Genomic DNA, 24,666 nt, shown 5'->3' with positions numbered 1-24,666 from the left:
TAATTGTTTTGTTTTGTTTTCTCGAGATCTCGAAATAACGGATGCCATATATTCTCGGAAGGAAGTTACTCGGTAACCACGGAAACATTTCGCGCACGCGCATTTCAACTACCGTGAAAGAAAACCGCAAACATTTCTCGCTAGTGTGGACAGATGCACTAAACTGTACCGGTATACTTTGTATCGATACAGTTATACCACTTTCGTACCGGTATAAGTGTGAACACAGCACACCATCCTACAGTCTGACTGGCATAAAGATCAGGCAGGAAAATAAATTCATTCATTTTTATGTTTGCTTCAAATCATCGTTTTAGCCTCGATGTTCCAGGCTTTTCAACATTTTTTGAAAAAAATGTATTTCTTCAGCAACTGTTGTGGTGAGCAGTGCGTTTTACATTTTTTACACAGAGTTCATTTCAGCAGAACTGTCTTTTTCACATTCCCATGATATGTTTAATAGTCAGTCACAGCTTGTAAATTAAATATGTTGGATTAAGTTTAATGAAGTGATAAATCTCCTAACCTCTGTAGGCGCTGAACGCATTAAGACGCGTCTCCTCATCATTCTCCTCCCTGTTTGTGGTCAGACATGAGGGATGGAACTTACCTCAGGAAAAAAAAAAAAAAAACCTAGCCTGACTTTTTGGGAAGAGGAGCACTCCAGAACACATCTCTCTACAGGAGAACACTGGCTTTTACTCTGAAGAAGAAGAAGAAGGCATGACATGGCTATTTTATCCAAATGAACCTAATTTCCTGATTGAGTCTTTTAACTCACCTGAAAGGAAAAGACGAGGAATTTTGTAGTTTTTTTCTTAATTTCTCATTTTGGAAGTGGTTTCTCTCACTTCAGGAGAGGTAAAGGTACACGAGGAGAAAGGAACAAGTGTTTGTTTGAAACATTTTTACCTCAGAAAACCGATTTTGACGCCATATGAAGACTCTGACAGGAGAACAGTGGGTTAATAGGCGGCATTTTCAGTCAGATGTTTAAAAGTGGAAACAATTTAATGAGGAATGAAGGGAAAAATGGCTGAATTGTTGTTGTGTTCACTGACCTTTCTCCTGGTGTTCTCCTGCACTGAAGCTCAACACAGGGACGGGAAACCCGACACAGGCTTGCGCGCGCTCAACTTCTCGGCGGCGCGCCCCCGCGGCGCGCCCCCGCCCATGTGCACGGGCCCCACAGGTGTCCGCGACGCGTTCAAGTACATCAACGCTGCCGTGTCGTGTCTCGTGCTCGTCATGGGGCTCGTGGGCAACTCGGCACTGCTGCGGATCATCTACTCGAACGAGCGCATGCGCAGCGGGCCCAACCTGCTCATCGCGAGCCTCGCGCTCGGTGACCTCGTGCATGTCGTCATCGGCATCCCGATTAACATGTACAAGGTGAGGACTGTATAAAATGGGTAAAGCTATTTCTTAAATACCCCTCTTCCATTTGGAATTGTATCCCTAACCATCTTTTTAAATCTTTGGGAGGTTTTTGTTTTCTTACTCGTTGTAATTACAGTATATCTAACGCTACGTTCACACTGCAAGGCTTAATGCTCAATTCCGATTTTTTTGTGAAATCCGATTTTTTTGTGAGGTCGTTCACATTAACAAATATATGCGACTTGTATGTGATCCTCAGTATGAACGAAAAGCGACCTAAAAGTGTTCCGCGGCGGCACGGTGGTGTAGTGGTTAGCGCTGTCGCCTCACAGCAAGAAGGTCCTGGGTTCGAGCCCCGGGGCCGGCGAGGGCCTTTCTGTGCGGAGTTTGCATGTTCTCCCCGTGTCCGCGTGGGTTTCCTCCGGGTGCTCCGGTTTCCCCCACAGTCCAAAGACATGCAGGTTAGGTTAACTGGTGACTCTAAATTGAGCGTAGGTGTGAATGTGAGTGTGAATGGTTGTCTGTGTCTATGTGTCAGCCCTGTGATGACCTGGCGACTTGTCCAGGGTGTACCCCGCCTTTCGCCCGTAGTCAGCTGGGATAGGCTCCAGCTTGCCTGCGACCCTGTAGAAGGATAAAGCGGCTAGAGATAATGAGGATGAGGAAGTGTTCCGCATGCGCATTGCAGGATACGACGACGTCACACGCAGTGAGCATGGCCAGTGTTTACGGAAGTAAAACCGCCCGGTTGCGGTATGACCCATCCAATCTAGCTTGAATAGCTGCATCCCCCCAAATGGAAATCAGCTCCCTAACCTCTGCGTCCTTCCATTGAGAAGATTCAGAACCTTCACAGCCCAAAGCGTCCCTCGCATTGATGTCATGCGCAGGGGCGCAGATATGTTTTTTGAACTGGGAGGGACAAAAAACTGGGGGGGACAAAGCTGCCAGCAAACCAACCCCAACCCCGATATGCCTGTCAAACTTGTTGTTAGTAACCATAGCAACCAAGCTCGAGCTCGCAACCTGTGCAGTCTGCGCAGCTCAACCAACCGAATATCAGTCTTTGTTTTATGTGAGTTGTTGCAACTATGTATACACTGCTGTGCACCTCAATAAACCGAATGGTAATTAGTCTTTTGATTTTTCTGTGAGGTTTGCCTTATGCAAAGAAAGACAGCATAGACGTTTTTTCCTCCCTATAAGTGGGGGGGACCGAACGAGGTGAATTTAAATATGACTCGTCCCACCCTCTATCTGCGCCCGTGATTATGCGCCATGTTGTTGTAACTTTTTTTGAGAGACCCGCCGCCTACTTCAGCGCAGAATAGTGACGTTTGTGGCTTGTTGATGACGTGTAAGTCGGATGAATGCGACCTGGCGGTTCAGACTGAAGTCGCATATGAAAAGAGCGGATAGGAATCGGAATTAGGACCACATATCCAAACGGCCTGGGTCGGATTTGAAAAAATCGGATCTGTGTCGTTCATATTGTCAATAAAAGATCGGATACAGGTCACATATGGGCGAAAAGATCGGATTTGAGTCACTTCAGCCTGCAGTGTGAACATAGCTTCCTTTGGCCCTAGCAAACTTCCACAAGCAAGTGCTTTCATGCTGGTCTCTCATGTATAATCACAATTTCTCTCCACACTCATATTTTATATGGAATAATAAGGATATCACTTATGAGAATCTCATCTCATTATCTCTAGCCGCTTTATCCTTCTACAGGGTCGCAGGCAAGCTGGAGCCTATCCCAGCTGACTACGGGCGAAAGGCGGGGTACACCCTGGACAAGTCGCCAGGTCATCACAGGGCTGACACATAGACACAGACAACCATTCACACTCACATTCACACCTACGGTCAATTTAGAGTCACCAGTTAACCTAGCCTGCATGTCTTTGGACTGTGGGGGAAACCGGAGCACCCGGAGGAAACCCACACGGACACGGGGAGAACATGCAAACTCCGCACAGAAAGGCCCTCGCCGGCCACGGGGCTCGAACCCGGACCTTCTTGCTGTGAGGCGACAGCGCTAACCACTATACCACCGTGCCGCCACTTATAAGAATAAAACGTTATTTTATCATACTTGGTTCAAAAAGAATATCATTTTAGTTTCGCAACTTTTTGATGAAAATGGTGAATTATTTACATACAGAGACTTTATGGTGAAGTTTTCTTTCCCTGTGCCACCTAAGGAATATGCTATAATCTTTGATGCTATCCCATCTGGTGTCAGGTTTCTACTTGATTCCTGTCCTTAAGGTCCTTCTCAGTCTCCACCAGACCTGAATCCCTCTTCTCTTTGTATAGATGGTAATCTTTTTATTAGCAGTGAGTTTACTAACAAGAAAATTAGATCTATCCTGCTTAAACCTAGCATCTCCACCCCTGCGTGTGTTAGTTATTGGAATAATCGTTTTGAAAATATTGATTGGTCAAGATTTTGGTCACTTAGAAAACAATTTATGATCACAAACAAAGTTGCTGAAATTTCACTTAAGATTGTACATAAATGTTACCCTTGTAACTATAGAATGTCTAAGTTTTCCCCTAACATCTCTCCTGATTGCTCTTTCTGTTCCTCTCACCCTGAAACAATTGATCATTTATTTTGGAATTGTAATTACACTAAGGTCTTCTGGATTTTTTTTGCAGTCTTTATTAAACAACACATTGACAAGGACTTTACTTTAACCATTGATATCATGTATTTTGGTGCTCCACAGGACCTCAACACTGTAACAAACCGGGACTTTCTTATCAACTTGTTTCTTTTCTTGGCTAAATTCTTCATTCACAAATGTAAATTTCTAAAAAGAATACCTTTATTTTTTATCTTTAAAAAAGATGTAAAACATTACTTATCATCAATTGATCACTCACTTTGCCCTAAAGCTATTAATACTCGTTTAAAATGTGCTATATTTGGTGTAAGTAACCTCTAGTCTGTTCATATTCAATATGTGTTTGTATGTCCTTGTTCACTTGTATGTGCAGATTTACGCTGCATATTTCGTACTGTATATTTGGATTTTTTTCTTTAATAAAAAAAAAAAGGTGAGGACTGTGTACTGTTTACCCTGTGAGATAGACTGCCCCTGGGTGCGATTTGCTGGGGGGGATCATCCCCCCCTCTGGTTTTTATCTCTGCTGAAAAAAAATCCTCAGGGACAACCCCGTCAATAAAACAAACAAACCAAAAAAAAAGTTGACATGACAGGCATGTTGTGACACAGTTTTCTATGGTCTACATTGCACTCACTTTCAAAATGACCCGAAGTGGCAGCTTTGATGTTCACGAACGTCCCCAGCAAATAGATACATTGTAGATAATAACAATATCTTTGCGTTCTATACGCAGGGATGCAAACAGCGCGCCTTTTGGCGGATGCCGCCTTTTTCACGGCTGATTTTTTTTTTAGGGGGGGACGTTGGAGTGTCTGATTATAATTTCAAAGTAAATTCTGTATTAAAATTACTAAATAAGCAAATCCGTTACAGTCCATGAAACAAGAAGTATAAGGATGAGAAAAAAAACAGTTTAAATCGGAAAGCTGCGCACAATGTGAACTGCGCCATCAGAGCAAACTGTTCATTTAGTATTCATGTATTTTAGTGATTTTCGAGTCACTGTCCATTTAATCCGGAGGGAGAGAAACATCACAGCAACGCGACAAGCAATGCGAACTTTGTTGTGTGTTAGTGTTCGTGTATTTAGTCAGAGAGATAGGAAGATGAATTTACTATCTCTGGTTAGTGTTCGTTTTCATTTAGTGTTATTCATTTGATATCATCGGATGTTATTGAGCTGTTAGCCTGTTGTTACCTTAATTTTGTGACGTTTCATGATTTAAAAAAAAAACATCCCCCCTTTTGGTTTTTTGACAAATCGCACCCTGGACTGCTCTATTATGCCTTTGGATCAAAGAGAATTCAAACAAACTCAAAGTGCAATTAGCATACATGTCAACTTTTGGTCAAACAAACCTGTATAACCAACCTCCAAAATCCGTATTTCCCTTATAAAATCCTTATAAGATGCAAATGAAAATAATTTACCTAAAATTTGAATGATAATTAACAATGATATATCCAAGTTACTTTTTATTCAATATTAATAACAATAAACCTTCAGAATGAATACAAAGCTCCAATGTTCGACAAAAACACAAAGTGTCACTCTAATGTTCTGAATAGAGTGCTCCGAGATGATGCTAAAAATAGTAACACTGCGGTCTGCGCGGCCATCTTGGAAGTCACTCGCTCCAGAGCGCTCATATACCCCTTTTCCACCAAATCAGTTCCAGGGCTGGTTCAGGGCCAGTGCTGGTGCTGGTTCACAACTCGTTCAACTTGCGAGCCAGCTGAGAACCAGTTTGCTTTTCCATCGCTCGCGGTGCTAAGCGGAGCCACGTCATTACGTCGCTGTATACGTCATTACGTCGCTGTATACGTCAGTTACGTCGCTGTATACGGAAGTTACGACGCTACGTTTACATAAACCTTGGCGCGAATATCAAAGCAAAAACAACACGGAAGAAGCAGCAGCGGCAACAATAATAATAATGGATGACTTCGCGTTTGTACAGCTGCTGCTTCTTGTCGCTTAAAAATGGCGATCTTTCGCGGTCTTGTTATTGTTGTTGGTTTTAACAACTCCGCCCCCCCACTGATGTAAGCGGTTCTTTCCTCTGGCCCAGCAGAGAGTTGGTGCTAGCCTGGAACCGGTTTTTCTGGCCCCAGAGCCAGTTCTTTGTCAGTGGAAACAGAAAACCCGGTTCCAAACTAAGCACTGGCCCCGAACCAGCCCTGGAACTGCTTTGGTGGAAAAGGGGCAATAGAGTACACATCATAGAGTACACATTCACCGATTCGTTTCCGCGTTAGAGGGCTTAGAAGCTTGGATTTTTTAAGAATTTAGACATCTGAAGTGATGGAGCACTACTGTGAAAGTTTGGATAAGCAGGCACGGGAGCGTTATGCTGAGAAGGTACATTTCATTGGGAATGTAGATCCATACACTGTTAGTGAGAAGGAATGGAAAGCTGACCCCAGCTTGTTGCCGCATGTGACATACATCGATCTTGTGAACTATCTAGTGTTTCACCCAAGTCCATTTTGTGAACTAAAGGATTTCCAGAACTACAAGAGTATGGAAGCATACGATAGATTTTAATGCCATTTGATGCAACAATGCACTGCAGTAGACATAAGCTACCTAATGTGACAAATATATCCATTAATCATTGCTGAAAGTACATAGAAAAGATTAAGTTAAAGTCCTTCCCATGCCCAGTACCTGGTATTCCTTGGCAGTCTCCCACTCAAGTACTAACCAGGCCCAACTCTGATGGTGGCGCATCGGGCGGCGCCGATCTCCGTTTCCATAGCCCTCGGCCTCTCGCCTATTACATAGCTAGGGTTACAGTGGGGGGCTAGTCCTCTGGTAACCACAAGAGTTCAACTCCCCATGCACATCTGTATTGCAGCGTGCCTTGCCAGATGGTAGTGGGTACCATTTTTATGATGGTCTTTGGTATGACCTGACCGTGAATAGAACTCACGATCTCCCGATTGAGAGGCGGACACGCAACCACTAGGCCACTAGTCGGTACATAGAAAAGATAATAGTTTGTATCACATTTATTTTAGTAACTATGAAATTCAAGACAATTTAACCTACCTGTCACAAAGTGATCAGAACAAATCCGGATACAGTCAAGTTGTCCTAAATTTGATCGGTTGATGGCAGCCAGCCACTGTTGTCTCCTCCGCTCGCTTTTCTCCTGTGCTGTAATTCCCTGGTTAGTCACGACTTTAGGGAGTCTGTGGAAGCTTTTGCCACCCTTTTCCCCCCGGCTACTACAGCCAACAATGACACACGTATTCGGCATTGTCACCCCTTTTTGCTTCGCTGAACAACAACAATGCACTGACACAGCGACCTTTGACTTCCAATATGGCCGCCGCTGGGTTCGCGCTGACCTCGAAGCACTCTATTGTAGACTACTCCATGACAGCTTTTTTAGCAGTCTGCACCAATACCTCACGAGGCTGCATGCAGGGGCGTATCAGCCGCGGGGGATGCGTACGTTTCATCCCCCCCACTTTTGTTGAAACACAATTTCATCCCCCGCACTTTTGTCAGATTAAAATGACATCATTATGAAAATTATACAGCTACTATAAAATGTGTAACAAGGAAGTAAACTATTGCCATAACGTTAGACAAAAAACAGCCACGCAACGGACTCAAAACAGTTTTTCTCACCCAACCAATCAGCAGTTGCGTGAATATAATCGCCAGTTTGCGTAGCGTGCTGAAAGCACTCGATAATACAGTATCTGTCTGCAGAGCTGCAGAGCCAACACCAGTTTTACCGCTCCTGATTCACCGTTCCAGGTTTGACGTCGCATGCGGTGCTTACTGTGCCTGGCTCCGCGGCTCTGCAGACAGACCCTTCTCAAAGCGCTTGCGATGCCGTCGTTCAAACAGTTGTCCCAGGTGCCATGCCCTAAAAGATTGTGTTAATAGTAGTTACTAGTTGTAAAGTCAGTTGAGGCAAGTTTTTTATTACGAGTGTGTGTGTTTGTACCAAGTCTACTTTTCATGCATTATAACTGCTTATCACTTTTTAGAAGAGTTTTTCAATTGAGATTTAAAGGCATTTCAAATCGAATGAATGTTCAATAATTGTTGTACAGTAATGTTATTTGGCCAGTAAATGTTTGTTGTATGTGTAGTCTATTGCATCATTTTCAAATTTTATGCATTAAACCTGATGTAATGCATGATGCAAACAAGTTTTGTACACGAGTTCTCATCTCATCTCATCTCATTATCTCTAGCCGCTTTATCCTTCTACAGGGTCGCAGGCAAGCTGGAGCCTATCCCAGCTGACTACGGGCGAAAGGCGGGGTACACCCTGGACAAGTCGCCAGGTCATCACAGGGCTGACACATAGACACAGACAACCATTCACACTCACATTCACACCTACGGTCAATTTAGAGTCACCAGTTAACCTAACCTGCATGTCTTTGGACTGTGGGGGAAACCGGAGCACCCGGAGGAAACCCACGCGGACACGGGGAGAACATGCAAACTCCACACAGAAAGGCCCTCGCCGGCCCCGGGGCTCGAACCCAGGACCTTCTTGCTGTGAGGCGACAGCGCTAACCACTACACCACCGTGCCGCCCCTGTACACGAGTTTGAATAATTAAATACATTAAAAGCAGGAACTGCCCTGTCTTATTTGAATGCTATACTAAAGAGGTCCTTCCAGGATGCTGCGCTTCTCCAACATGAACTGATTAGCCATGCCTCCTGCTCACACAAAGCGATCCCAGTCCAAACTGTTATGCATGATGGTGTATGATCTATACACTGTGTATGACTTCTTGGGCTATGTGAAGTTTTTGGTTTTGTTTATCTCAGTGTATACCAGTGTAGGCAGCAATACTGACATCTCTGTTATAGAACAGTATCCTGTTACCTAGAATTATCACTCAATACTTTTTGCCTTCACTTACTGAATAATTACATAGCCCTGGCAGTAACAACACCAAAACCCAACATGATAGATCTCTGCATGAAATGCAGAACTTGGCTGGAGTCAACTGGATTTATAGGCTTTCTGCTGTCCTCCCTTTCATTTGCATCCATGGACCATGGGTATGAAAAAGTTCCATATCGGTCATTGACAGTACATCACAGTGTACACGCCAGGCGTGTATATAGCCATAAACCGATTTCTAATGATATGGCTTCCCCATTCCAGAACACCCCCACTTTTGGAAAGCTTGATACGCCCCTGGCTGCATGTCACAGCAAGTGTCTGTGTTGATCTTGCCGGAGTGCCCATTCAGAATCTTTTCAGTCGCTAGTGAAAGTCGCTCAGGTGGAAATACGCGTTTCAAACAAAATGTTACTTCCCGGTTGGCAGGATTCTCGCAATGCAGTGTGCGCATGATCAAAACTGGAACGAAGTCTCGCTACCACAAGATAACGCGCGATTTCATAAGACTCTTTACTGGCTGTTTGTGCTTTCTGTGGTGTACAGTACGTTTGTGAATGTTATGCGCTCTTTTATCATCGTGGGAATTGATTATAGCTCTAAATAAATATTGAAGTTTTTTTAAAGAATCCATATAACTTTATTTGTATGCCCGTATACTATGTTTATTGAATCAAATCCGTATAAAATACGGACATTCCGTATAGGTTGACATGTATGAATTAGATCTTTTGAAGATCATCTCATCTCATTATCTCTAGCCGCTTTATCCTGTTCTACAGGGTCGCAGGCAAGCTGGAGCCTATCCCAGCTGACTACGGGCGAAAGGTGGTGTAGTGGTTAGCGCTGTCGCCTCACAGCAAGAAGGTCCAGGTTCGAGCCCCGTGGCCGGCGAGGGCCTTTCTGTGCGGAGTTTGCATGTTCTCCCCGTGTCCGCGTGGGTTTCCCCCAAAGACATGCAGGTTAGGTTAACTGGTGACTCTAAATTGACCGTAGGTGTGAATGTGAGTGTGAATGGTTGTCTGTGTCTATGTGTCAGCCCTGTGATGACCTGGCGACTTGTCCAGGGTGTACCCCGCCTTTCGCCTGTAGTCAGCTGGGATAGGCTCCAGCTTGCCTGCGACCCTGTAGGACAGGATAAAGCAGCTACTGATAATGGATGGATGGAATCTCTAAACAAGAGGATAGTAGTTGCTACATGTTACAATCGGCATTACAAAACCATCCCTCCATCCATTATCCGTAGCTGCTTATCCTGTCCTACAGGGTCGCAGGCAAGCTGGAGCCTACCCCAGCTGACTATGCGCAAGAGGCGGGGTACACCCTGGACAAGTTGCCAGCTTATCGCAGGGCTGACACATAGACACAGACAACCATTCACACCTACGGTCAATTTAGAGCCACCAATTAGCCTAACCTACATGTCTTTGGACTGTGGGGGAAAACGGAGCACCCGGAGGAAACCCACGCAGACATGGGGAGAACATGCAAACTCTACACAGAAAGGCCCTTGCCGGCTGCTGGGCTCGAACCCAGGAACTTCTTGCTGTGAGGTGACAGCGCTAACCACTACACCACCGTGTCGCCCAAAATGTGAAGGTCCATCCATCCATTATCTGTAGCCGCTTATCCTGTCCTACAGGATCGCAGGCAAGCTGGAGTAGCAGAGTAGCCAGTTAGCCCAACTGCATGTCTTTGGACTGTAGGGGAAACCGGAGCACCCAGAGGAAACCCACACAGACACGGGGAGAACATGCAAACTCCACACAGAAAGGCCCTCATCGGCCGCTGGGCTCGAACCCAGGACCTTCTTGCTGTGAGGCGACAGTGCTAACCACTACATCACCCTGAGTGCGTGACATCACAGTGGTAACCGGTTTTAAGGAGGCCTTTGACAGCTATAGACCATAGTCATATCAATAAAAATGTATGGTGAAAGTAAGAAATCCCGTTACCGACTTGCTCAACTAAGACTGATTTGACTCCATGGATTGCGGGTTGACTCTCATTAAAACAGGATAGGTGTTATAACTTATGTAACATACATGTACATGCATGCATTTTCACTGATAAAACATAAAAGGCTAATTAAATAATCAGATGAACTGAGACAATCACATTCTGAAGCAAATTGAATAATCTTATACCAGTAACTTAAATACACAATACAAGTTACATGTATTAATCTAAATGCAGGTGTTGTTTTATATCTAAATGAGAGTTGGAGCTCACCCGTCTGTGTTCTCGCTTCTTGAAGGCCGATCTTGTGGCCGATTGTTTGGAAACAATCTGACTTTCAGTCGTTCATTCAGTTCTCCGTTCATTCGCTTCTTCCACGTAAGGGCGAGATGGCAGCAATATCCAGCAGAGAAATCAGACGGCTGCTCCACTCATTCTCCATTTTCTCCATACTAAGTACTCCGCCATTACTGCTCAGCTCAGGCAATTACTAAAACCTTGGACGAGACAGAACGTCACCAGTTTTAGCAACAACCACGGGGAGGTCACTGCCCAAGCGATATGTCACGTCCCGTTCAGGGTTTTACCAACAACCCTCAGCTCACACTCTGGGAGAAGTGGTGCAACTGAACTTGCTTTCCTTTTTTTTAAAAAAAATAAAATAAATACTTTCCTTTTCTTGTAGTTTTCTTTTCCTTTAATTGTTGGTACTGCACCCTCTTTCAATATGGGCTTGTAGCCAACGCTGCTCAACAGATCAGAGGTCTCGTACGAGTCTTCAGTAAAATGTGCAGAGCAGAGGAGAGACCACTTCATAGGCGCCCAGTGTACCCGTGAACATCTCACAAAACGCGTCCAAATCTTTGCAGTTTGAACATTCTTGGGCCATGAATGCAATGTGAATCCACCTTCTGTCGTGTTGCTGCACTGGCCAGCAACACATCTACGTGGCATGGCGATAAATTAGCTCAAAATGGAGGATTGGAGTTGCAGTCAGCTCTGTGTTTTAGTATCGCAGAAATGGTGATGAGACCGATCGACTTCCTGCTGTGATGTTATGGACGTCAAGGTCGTTCACTCAGACCGCTACCTATATGAATCACTTTATTCGTAAAAATTACTATATTAGATTTATTGTTAACGCTTAAAACTATTCCTATGCCATTCTTGAGGTCTCAAGGCATTTATAAATGAAAGTGAGGCCATGGTTCTGCGTATCTCCTTTAACACCTTGCTATATGGCTCAGAAAGTTGGACCACATACGCTTAGCATATCAAGCACCTAGAGTCCTTTCACCAACGTTCCTTGCACTAAATCTTACGTGTGACCTGGCAAGATAGAGTAACAAACCTAGACATCCGCTCTAAATCAGGCTGCCCCTCTCTGGAGGGTATGATTATACAACGGCAGCTACGGTGGGCAGGCCACTTGGTAAGAATGGATGACAACAGGTTACCCAAGCAACTGTTCTTTGACGAGCTTGTAGATCAGCAAAGGATTGGAAGACTGAGAAAACGATTCAAAGACTGCTTGAAAGCGTCACTTAAAGATTGGGGAATCAACCTAGAAACCTGGAAGTCAAAGGCACATGATCGTCTTCTATGGCGTAGGAGTATCCATGATGGTATCGAACACTTTGAAGCAGAACGCTCTAATCACATCACTCAGAGCAAGCTCTGCAGAAAGGATCGTTTATATGCAGCCCCAACAGGGTTGATGTGTCATCTCTGTGCAAGACCCTGTGCAAAAAAAGCTGGACTTGTCACAAACCTTCGCATTTGTCACCCGGGCTATGTAAACCACCAACCGTCTTCATCACAAGCGATGTGACTTCCATGAAATATATATATATATATATATATACACAAATATGAGGGCAGCATGTTGGTGTAGTGGTTAGCACTATTGCCTCACAGCAAGAAGGTCCTGGGTTTGAGCCCAGCATCCGATGGGGGCTTTTCTGTGTGGAGTTTGCATGTTCTCCCCGTGTCTGCGTGGGTTTCCTCCGGGTGCTCCGGTTTCCCCCACAGTCCAAAGACATGCAGGTTAGGCTAATTGGTGGCTCTAAATTGACCATAGGTGTGAATGTGAGTGTGAATGGTTGTTTGTCTCTATGTGTCAGCCCTGCAGTGATCTGGCAACTTGTCCAGGGTGTACCCCGCCTCTCGCCCATAGTCAGCTGGGATAGGCTCCAGCTTGCCTGCGACCCTGTCCAGGATAAGCGACTATAGATAATGGATGGATGGATATATATACTGTGTATATATATATATATATATATACACAGTATATATATATATATATATATATATATTTCATAATGTCCCTTTAATGATGCCTATTTTTTTCTTTGTTGCTTTTTTAACGTGATCCAATATCTCATCTCATTATCTCTAGCCGCTTTATCCTTCTACAGGGTCGCAGGCAAGCTGGAGCCTATCCCAGCTGACTACGGGCGAAAGGTGGGGTACACCCTGGACAAGTCGCCAGGTCATCACAGGGCTGACACATAGACACAGACAACCATTCACACCTACGGTCAATTTAGAGTCACCAGTTAACCTAACCTGCATGTCTTTGGACTGTGCGGGAAACCGGAGCACCCGGAGGAAACCCACGCGGACACGGGGAGAACATGCAAACTCCACACAGAAAGGCCCTCGCCGGCCCCGGGGCTCGAACCCAGGACCTTCTTGCTGTGAGGCGACAGCGCTAACCACTACACCACCGTGCCGCCGTGATCCAATATATTTATGTTTATTGTATTTTTTTAAGTGTGCATTGTGCATGTATAATGGACATAATGGTAAACCTGATTTACGATTTAGATGTGATCAGTTGCAGGGATGTAGTGGTCTGTTCATGTGCTAAAATCACACTAGTATAGATTAACTAAAGCATGTGAAGTGGATTATGTTAAAGTGTTATGTGTTACAGTATGAAAGGCCAGGTGATAATGTAAACAAGGTTGTGCCAATCTTATTATGTACTATTATGCTAGCTGTAATCAGATACCAAAAAAAGTAAAACTGGATAAAGTACAATCTGCAGAACTACATATGTGACCAAAGAAAAACATAGATATAATTTATATATTTTTAAGTTCACTTGTTATTTTTAGTAGGGTTGTTTCACAATCATGGTTGGCTTTTTTTCTGTCTTTTTGGATAACACCAACTAACTCCTGCAACTAGGTCCAATGTATATACATGCTGGAGTTTCTTATACCTTATTTTACAGGGGCACACCTACAGCCCTACCTACAGCAGTAATGTCTCTTATAAGTTCTTATAATTATGTTTGTAAGAGTCAAATGCAGGCTCAGTTTTGACCATGTGGTCATTTCATTTAATTCCACTTTAATTATTACACTTAGATTTTCCTGTTTTTACTTGGGGATGTATACTTTCATTCACAATCGAAAAATATTTAAGTGGAAGTTACATGTTTTTGTAAACTAAGTGCCTCCTACAGAATCCTTTGTTCGTCAAAAATGCCCTCTCTGGAAAACACTCACCATATGATGAGGTTGTAAATGATTTTTTAAGAAAATATTTGTCCATTTTGAAGCAGAAGACTCCGTTGTTGCACAGTGAAAAACAGGACTTGAAACTGATGTGAGACACATTTGCAGCAGAGCTTCACGTGTGGTTGAAATGTGCCTGTCAAAAAGTGTCCTCTCTGGAAAACCACAAGGATCGTCCCTAATTCAGTTGTTCTTACAGTTGCCACCGTGTACAAACATCGCTGCACAGGACTTGAAAACGTGTACTTAAAATCACATACATTTCAACAGTTTTTCACTTTGTATACTTTACTCTTGAGGACTATAAGAAAGGTGGTCAGTTTTAGAAATACACTATACACTGTCTTCTCACCACAAGTAACATGGCCAGTATATGACCTATAGCTCTGAAGTTCTGCACAGTTCATTTCCATCTCAAAAGGTAATTTTTGGCAGCAGAGAAACACAAAAATCTGAGGTTTAATTTTTGGACTATTGTTGACCTGAAAAGTATACCCCAATTGTGAAACAGCCCAGTAGCACTTTTTCACCAACATTTCAAATTAACCAAACTGTAATTCTCTCTTTTAGCTTCTGGCTGAAGATTGGCCTTTTGGTGTTGGAGTCTGCAAACTGGTTCCTTTTGTGCAGAAGGCATCAGTTGGCATCACAGTCTTGAGTTTGTGTGCATTAAGCATAGACAGGTACAACTTATTTGCAGATAATTCAGTATTGTTTTATTTAGAGTATATTTGTAATTTATAGAGACGTCTCAGCATTTACAGTTGTTATGTTGTACCACAATGGTTTTGCTATTTAGTAGCTGCATGAGCTACTGCATAACAATATGTCTACGAAGTCGAGAAATTCAGTGACAATTGGGCAAAGGTCTTCCAGTTACTTTGACTTCATACTAATACACTACGTTCACACTGCAAGGCTTAATGCTCAATTCCGATTTTTTTGTGAAATCCGATTTTTTTGTGAGGTCGTTCACATTAACAAATATATGCGACTTGTATGTGATCCTCAGTATGAACAAAAAGCGACCTAAAAGTGTTCCACATGCGCATTGCAGGATACGACGACGTCACACGCAGTGAGCATGGCCAGTGTTTACGGAAGTAACCTAAAGTTTCCTGTGTATGACAGTAGCCAGCATGGAGTACCTGGCGACGATGCAGTTGTTGTTGCGACGGAGCCAGAACATGCACAATAGCCTGATGTTAAGGAGGAGGTTGAGAAGGAAGAGGGCAAGGGTTTTGGCTCAGGCGTTCTGCGGGGTAGTGACTGCAACCTCCGTTCAAAGGAACATCAAAGCCATGTTGTTGTAACTTTTTTTGAGAGACCCGCCGCCTACTTCAGCGCAGAATAGTGACGTTTCTGGCTTGTTGATGACGTGTAAGTCGGATGAATGCGACCTGGCGGTTCAGACTGAAGTCGCATATGAAAAGATCGGATAGGAATCGGAATTAGGACCACATATCCAAACGGCCTGGGTCGGATTTGAAAAAATCGGATCTGTGTTGTTCATATTGTCAATAAAAGATCGGATACAGGTCACATATGGGCGAAAAGATCGGATTTGAGTCACTTCAGCCTGCAGTGTGAACGTAGTGTTAGACATGGTCTTGTAACTTTTAGTATTTTTATATAATTTTATCAGCACCAGATAATGAGCAGTATGTTGAGCTTGTCGAGTTACCCAGTAATACAATTTTAGTCGTACAGAATGAATGAGTTAAGATTTATTCTGGAGTCTGAAGCATCAGGCATCACACTGCAACAACCAATACGGACCCAATCTCAAAGTTATTTTTGTTTTCACCTGCCAGCAATATTTTATAATGAACTTTCTCAATCTATTTCTATCTATCAAAATATCTATTCTATTAATCTATCAAAATATAAACAATTTATCAATTTAAACCACAGTGATCTTCACATGAGTAGAGCATTTCCTGTTGTGTAATCAACCTGCATCCAGTGTTACTTAATTGAGAATCTTTGGTTGGGTCCCATGAGCTTGCTGTTCCAATACACATTTATACTTTATACACTACATTTTTCAAAGTTAGATATGGTACAAAACAGTCTCCAACAGTCAACATAATCATCATGCTGTACATACAGACCATGGAATGTAGTGAAAGAGCGTTTGTAGATAAATAAATATATTGCATGGCAAGACAGTCCATGATGGAAAATAAGTACATTCCAGATAAAATTATTGTGCAGTATGAATAGTGGTGAATGGGGGGGTCATTATTCTGTAATTTTAAAAAATAATCATCAACCTGTCTGACTTTCACAAGATACCGTGCTGTAGCATCCTGGAGCCGCATCAAAGGAATCGGAGTGTCCAAGTGCGCAACCATCGAGATCATATTGATATGGTTGCTGTCCATCGTTCTGGCAGTGCCTGAGGTCATCGCCTTTGACATAATCACTATGGATTATAAAGGAGATCACTTGAGGATCTGCCTGCTGCATCCTATGCAAAAGAGCCAGTTCATGAAGGTTAGTGTGTGTGTGCACGCAATTTTACATGTGCACAATTTTACAAGTGGTTTAATGAATCATGAAGCGCTCAAGCCAAGTTCTCTAATGGTCAATCGTTTTTCAAATGCACATTTTTTTTCACTGAGTGAGATTACTGAGATGTCCAGATTATATTTATTTGATAGTAACAAGGTGGACTAAATATTTAATCTCATCTCATTATCTCTAGCCGCTTTATCCTGTTCTACAGGGTCGCAGGCAAGCTGGAGCCTATCCCAGCTGACTACGGGCGAAAGGCGGGGTACACCCTGGACAAGTCGCCAGGTCATCACAGGGCTGACACATAGACACAGACAACCATTCGCACTCACATTCACACCTACGGTCAATTTAGAGTCACCAGTTAACCAATTTAGAGTCACCAGTTAACCTAACCAGGGCCACAGAAAGGCCCTCGCCGGCCACGGGGCTCGAACCCAGACCTTCTTGCTGTGAGGCGACAGCGCTAACCACTACACCACCGTGCCGCCGGACTACATATTTATTTGACTAAATATTTATATTTCTAAAAAAAGACATATTGGCAAATATATGAGGATAAGAAATGTCTTTGGTCAGTGAACACATTAAATGCTAAGTCCCAGAACACAAGAATCCTTTTGATGCTTATTATTTATGTGGTGTTTTTATTTGTTCTCAGTTTTATAAGTCAGCAAAAGACTGGTGGCTCTTCGGCTTTTACTTCTGCATGCCACTGGCCTGCACTGCCATCTTCTACTCTCTCATGACCTGTGAAATGCTGCGAAAGAAGGACAGTGTGCAGATTGCGCTGAACGACCACTTGAAACACGTTGGTATACTCTATGACTGTTCATGACCTCTGAATCCAGTGCCCTAAAACCCTAAAGCAAGTGGCATTTTGATGCAACACGAGTTGGACGCAACAACACCTGCAAAATGTCTTTGAAAATATTGAGGCCATTAAAATTCATGCTTTTATCTTCTCTCCAAGGCAGCTAAAAGGAGTCCGTATGTGGGCAAAGCATTGGTGAGGCCATTGTTCATTGGAGCTTTAATATAATAATAGTACTACTAAAAGGTGTTAATCAGGTACTAGCTATGAATGGCAGATACGACTGATTCTCTTCTCGAGGTTATGCCAATTATAGTTAAAGTGAATGCTTAATTATTAGCATTACTAATACTGTACTTCCTCAAGAACACCCAGCGTTTCTTGCATTTTCTCATCTCATCTCATTATCTCTAGCCGCTTTATCCTGTTCTACAGGGTCGCAGGCAAGCTGGAGCCTATCCCAGCTGACTACGGGCGAAAGGCGGGGTACACCCTGGACAAGTCGCCAGGTCATCACAGGGCTGACACATAGACACAGACAACCATTCACACTCACATTCACACCTACGGTCAATTTAGAGTCACCAGTTAACCTAACCTGCATGTCTTTGGACTGTGGGGGAAACCGGAGCACCCGGAGGAAACCCACGCGGACACAGGGAGAACATGCAAACTCCACACAGAAAGGCCCTCGCCGGCCACGGGGCTCGAACCCGGACCTTCTTGCTGTGAGGCGACAGCGCTAACCACTACACCACCGTGCCGCCCAACAGGCATCCTGTTATAGGAAAATAAGCAGTAGGGGGAGGACCATTACCAAACTGAGGTTGTTTGCTTCCCAATAACACATCAGAAAGTGTTTTATTCTCCTTATACTTTATTAATCAAAGAACAATACCCCATACTATTAATCCATTTATTTAACAATTGTTCACCGAAAGCGACGTGAATATCGGTGAATAATTACTGAGACAAAGTCAAGGTTATAATTCACCGAGCCTCATCTCATTATCTCTAGCCGCTTTATCCTGTTCTACAGGGTCGCAGGCAAGCTGGAGCCTATCCCAGCTGACTACGGGCGAAAGGCGGGGTACACCCTGGACAAGTCGCCAGGTCATCACAGGGCTGACACATAGACACAGACAACCATTCACACTCACGGTCAATTTAGAGTCACCAGTTAACCTAACCTGCATGTCTTTGGGGGAAACCGGAGCACCCGGAGGAAACCCTCGCCGGCCACGGGGCTTGAACCTGGACCTTCTTGCTGTGAGGTGACAGCACTAACCACTACACCACCGTGCCGCCCAACCGGCATCCTGTTATAGGAAAATAAGCAGTAGGGGGAGGACCATTACCAAACTGAGGTTGTTTGCTTCCCAATAACACATCACAAAGTGTTTTATTCTCCTTATACTTTATTAATCAAAGAACAATACCCCATACTATTAATCCATTTATTTAACAATTGTTCATCAAAAGCGAAGTGAATATCGGTGAATAATTACTGAGACAAAGTTAAGGTTATAATTCACCGATATTCACCGAGCCTGAGACGGATAATTGTTTTAGTATAAATACACATTACATTACTTTACATTAATGGCATTTAGTAGACGTTTTATCCAGAGCGACATACAACATACCCAGAGCAGCCTGGGGAGCAGTCAGGGGTTAGGTGCCTTGCTCAAGGGTACTTCAGCCATTCCTGCTGGTCCAGGGAATCAAACCAGCGACATTTTGGTCCCAAAGCTGCTTCTCTACTTTTAGGCCATGGCTTCACAGGTGAGTATTTCAAAATAAATAAATAGTTAAAAAAAAAAAACCTGTATATTTCAATCTTCAAAAGTGGCATGCAAAGGTAATGCGTGCAGATTTGTGTTAGTTATCTACACTGAGTCACATAAAATACTTTGTTTTGAAATAGATAAAATAAATCACAATTCCACATTAGCTTTGAATGGTTTTAGACCAATGTTTATAGCATCTTTAGTGCTTTTAGGAACAGCATTTTCTTTCATAATTTGTAATTCTTCCTCACCTATGGTGACAAAGCAATTGGCCACCATTTTGCCAAGTCGCTCGAGGTGATTATCGAGAAATAGTCTGAATCTCTCAACCCATCATCATGCGCAGTTTCCTATAATCACCTCCGTATTTATGCTAAGGTTGCATACAAGCAAGTTAGTTCCTGTTATCATTTGCATTGTAGTAGCTATAAACGGCCCTTCCTTCATCAACCTCTCCTTCTTCTTCACTCTACTGATGTAAATAAGACCAAAAATTGCAGCTTGTCATGCAACAGGGAAACCGCAAAATCCTCCATCTTGAAGACCATCCTCCATCTTCTGCCATCATTTCATGGTGGGAAATTTAAAGTTGCAAGCTTAACCTCCGTGTGTTCTAACATGGTTTTAGTGTTGCACACTGTACCTCTAACACTGGAGACTTCTTACAAAAATGTCCTTACAGGAAGCATCAATATATCAGTGATTTACCTGTTTATTTTTTTATCTATTAACACCTTCCTGTGAAGGTGTGACTACAGAAACGATACCATATTAGAACAAGCACAATAACAAAAAAAAAAAGCAGTAAATAATTAAACTATCATCTGAACTGCTGTTACAGAAATTAATCAGCACCTTCTACCAATCAGAAACAAGCATTCAGCAGTGTCGTGGTATAATATAACCTAAAATATTATAACTTTAGAATGTTGTGTGAATGATGCCTCTCGGAAAGGATTCAGTCAGTCAATGCTGTTTCACTCAGGAACTCATTTTCCTGTGTTCTCGCCCCCTCTGATCTCGTCTGCTTGAGCTCATCACGCTCTTTATGCAGCTGATTTTCTTGTGTTTGTGAAGTCTTTTGGCATATACCACACTTTGATAAATTGCCAGTTAATGGAGAGAATGGAGTGAGCTAACTCTAAATGATCATTCATTTTCCATCTCTCGATATATGAGAGAAGCACTGGTTCATTAACTCGTCTCATGTGTCTGTGTGTTTCTCTGCATGCTCCTGTGGGAGCGGAAAGTGGAAGGAAATGGCAGGAGAAGTAGTTATTACGTTACCCATTTCAAAGTTTGAAAAATAATCTGCTTTTTTTTCAGCATTAGGTCTACTTTTAGTATAAAAATACGACTAAAAATGATACAAAGACTAATTCTCAAAAGGAGGCATATAATATTGAGTCACCCATCTCTAGTTTCATGCTTGCTTATATTGTTAAAGTTGCCTTATATATAAAACTTTGATATCGAAATGTGGTGTTTGCTACCGTAGAGACGCGAAGTGGCCAAGACCGTGTTCTGCTTGGTGTTGGTCTTTGCTCTGTGTTGGTTGCCTCTGCACCTGAGCCGTATTCTCAAGCTCACCCTTTATAATGAGGATGATCCAAACCGCTGTGAGCTTCTGAGGTAAAACACACATCAGCTCACTAGTTGATATGTTTTGAATTACATTGATTTTAGAAGGAGAGTATGGAGAGAGACAGAAGATATATTTTTGCCAGAGAGCAGAAGAGCAGCTCTAGACATACATTTATGAAAATCCTGGAACACACTTATTTGTAGCCAATTGCATTTTTGCAATGAATTTTCAACATTCAGATGTTTTTATTGTCAATTAAAAATATGAATAGAAACCCTATTACAGACTACTATTACAGAATACTATAAACTGTATGTTCTGTATTATATTAACATGTGCGTCGTATTGTATCACTTTCCTCCAGCTTCTTCCTGGTCCTTGATTACATTGGGATCAACATGGCTTCAGTGAATTCATGCATCAACCCAATAGCTTTATATATGGTCAGCAAACGGTTTAAGAGGTGCTTCAGGGTAAGAAAACTCATTCAATCATTTATACTTTCCTCAGTCACACCTAGGGGCAATTTAGGCTACATCCACATGACAACGGTAACGAGATTTTTTTTTTCAAATATCGCGTCCACATGGGCAACGGATCAGTAAAATTTCAGGTCCATATGGCAATGCAACGCTTGCTGAAAACGATGCAATACACATGCCACACCACTACGTGCGCTGTAAGACGGTCCCATCGGAGACACCAGAACAATAGAAGAAGTAGACGCATGTGCATAAACCCCTTCTTCTGTATCATTAGCCACACAAAGTTTTGATTATTAATCAGTAGCGTAAAACGAAAGAAGCGGAAAGAGGAATGAATGGGGGTAGATGGAAGCCGGTACGCCAACATTCTGATATCCTCCAGAATTCTTTAATGGTCCGGAATAAATTGAATGCTACACGTTGATGGATTACTTTGTTCTTCTACGCCCTTTTTGAGGAATGTATTGTCGGACTTAAACCAACATCTGAAGAGGTGAGATCGCTCCTTTTTTTTTCCTATGTTTGCTGGCGGGATTGTATTTGTTTTTGGAAAGCGCATGGGCGGTGCACGGTTTGGTACTGCTTCCGCAGTGTTTGGACTAAAGACTCTGCCCTAAGGGCTATTCTCTCTCTCTCTCTCTCTCTCTCTCTCACTTTGCACCATTACACAATAAATATTCACAGTGAAAATATTTTGTAAGCGCGTTTCATGAACCAAGTTATAGGATTTGTTGACAACTCGCATCGAGTTCGTTACACTTCTACCCGGCGTGAAGCACTGACAGTCATGTGGTTGTGATGTCATCATAAACAAATCCATTCTACTCATCCAGACGACTTCGCAACGGCGCCGTTGGCAGATTTTTTCACTCTGGAACCCGTTCTCAAAAGATTTCGTTTTGGGGCACCCAAAACGCCGGTGCCATGTGGACGCCAGGCTGAAGCGATAAACAATTTTATCAGATTCACCTGAATCCGTTGCCGTGTGGACAGGGCCTTAGACTAGCCAGTCCACTACTGGCGTGGATTAAGGGGTTCAGACGAACTATTATCAAATTATAGCTTTTCCTTTATGGGATCAACTAAGTATATAAGTATGGCTGAAAGTATCCGGACACCTGCCCATCACACCCATATGTGCTTTTTTGAACATCCCATTCCACATTTAGTTCATCTTAGCTGTTATGGCACTGATGTTGGGTGAGGAGGCCTGGGGTGCAGTTGGCTTTTCAGTTCATCCCAAAGGTGTTCAACGGGGTTGAGGTCAGGGCTCTGTGTAGGCCGCCCACTCCAACCTTGGCAAACCATGTCTTCATGCCTCCCTACTAAATCCCTTCAAAGATTACAATATATTCAGAACTCTGCAGCGAGACTCCTCACCCATACCAAACCATCTGCTCATATCACCCCCATTCTTTCTCAGCTTCACTGGCTACCTGTTCTGTCCAGAATTAAATATAAAATCATTCTACTCACCTTCAAAGCTCTCCATAACCTTGCTCCTTCTTACATCTGTGATCTCCTGACCCCTTAAACTCCATCCCCCTCTCTCAGATCCTCTAGCTATAATCTCCTTGCTGTCCCCCGCACTAGACTCTGTACCATGGGTGGCAGGTCCTTCAGTGCCACGACCCCCAAGCTCTGGAATTCCCTTCCTCAACCCCTCCATGACTGCTCTTCCCTTCCTTTCTTCAAATCTCATCTCAAAACCTTTCTGTTTCATGAACATTTCTCCACCAGTGCATAAACTCACCACTCTTTTTATTATTATTATTATTATTATTATTAATTTTTTTCGTGTTTTCTCTGACCTTTGTAAAGTGACTGAGTTTGAGAAAGGCGCTATATACGTAAATGTAACTTATTATTCATGGACCTCACTTTGTTCACAAGGGCATTGTCATGCAGGTGTGACAACAGGTTTAGGCCCCTTAGTTCCAGTGAAGTAAAATTGCAATGCTACAGCATCCAAAGACATTCTATACAATTATGTGCTTCCAGCTTTGTGGCAGCACTTTTGGCTATATAGTGTAAGTTTGCTTGATCAAGTTGTCAACAAGTCGGGGGCTAAATGAATGCCATTACATGAAAATCACAACATGATTTTGATGTTTTCCTCTTACTTATCTCTTGTGACACATCTGTTGATGCAAAGTTTAAGCTTTTTTTTTTTTCTCTTTTAAAATCAAATGTTATTTTGTGCACAGTCTTGTCTGTGTTGCTGGTGTCTGCCTCCAGTGGATGAAGAGCAGTCCTGCATGAAGCTGAAATCGGCAGAACGGGGGTCAGAACAAAGCAGCAGCCGAGTCACAAACAAGTACACTTCAGTTTAAGTGCTAATCTGAAGGCAATTCTGTATTTACAAAGAGTACTGGTTGTAATACACACTTGTTGACTTCCAATCACCACTCAGAAATGTGTATCTTCTGTGCCACTGGTAGCATGTGTGACGAGGTCATCTCGAAGAGTAGGTTAGAAGACACTTAAATTGTAAATAGTCATATTGTCTTGCTAACTAGTATACCATTATTAGTTCCAGTTCTCATATATAAATGACAATAAAATCAAATTCACATGTAGCATATCAAATGAAACACACCATGTTCTTAAAATCACCATGATGATGACATAATCTCTTCAACGTCCAAGGGGCCATTTCAAACACTTCACTAGAGCTAGTAATGTAATAATGTTTAGATGGAGATGAGGATACCCAACAGGTGGTGAAGGTATGTTGACAAGGGCATATTAAAACTATACACCGATGAGCCATAACATTAAAACCAATGACAGGTGAAATGAATAACATTGCTTCTCTCGTTACAATGGCACCTGTCAAGGGGTGGGACATATGTATTAGGTAGCAAGTGAACAATCAGTTCTCAAAGTTGTTGTTTTGAAAGTAGGAAAAATGGACAAGTGTAAGGATCTGGAGTGGGTTTCCCAAAAGCCTCTTAATGCTAAGAGCATCTTAACTAGGAGAGAGAGTGTTCATTGTGATGCTCGCGCTACCATTTAACAATGATCTTTGTGCTACGATACTTTTGGGAAACCCACCCCTGAGCAACTTTGACT

General features: G+C 42.9%; 1 protein-coding gene across 1 annotated transcript; it reads left to right on the top strand.

Moving 5' to 3' along the window:
• The first annotated feature begins 943 nt into the window (after positions 1-943).
• On the top strand, positions 944-24,666 carry ednrba (endothelin receptor Ba). The gene is made up of 7 exons (XM_060898727.1): positions 944-1,392; positions 14,968-15,080; positions 16,692-16,896; positions 17,579-17,728; positions 21,020-21,153; positions 21,471-21,579; positions 23,799-24,666. Exons 1-7 carry the CDS (start codon positions 1,021-1,023, stop codon positions 23,922-23,924), a joined length of 1,209 nt encoding a protein of 402 aa, XP_060754710.1. The 5' UTR covers positions 944-1,020; the 3' UTR covers positions 23,925-24,666.

Source organism: Neoarius graeffei, chromosome 18, assembly GCF_027579695.1.
Source record: "Neoarius graeffei isolate fNeoGra1 chromosome 18, fNeoGra1.pri, whole genome shotgun sequence".
NCBI lineage: Eukaryota > Metazoa > Chordata > Actinopteri > Siluriformes > Ariidae > Neoarius > Neoarius graeffei.
The sequence above is the reverse complement of the archived record's forward strand: the minus strand, read 5'-3'. Positions and strand labels throughout refer to the sequence as shown.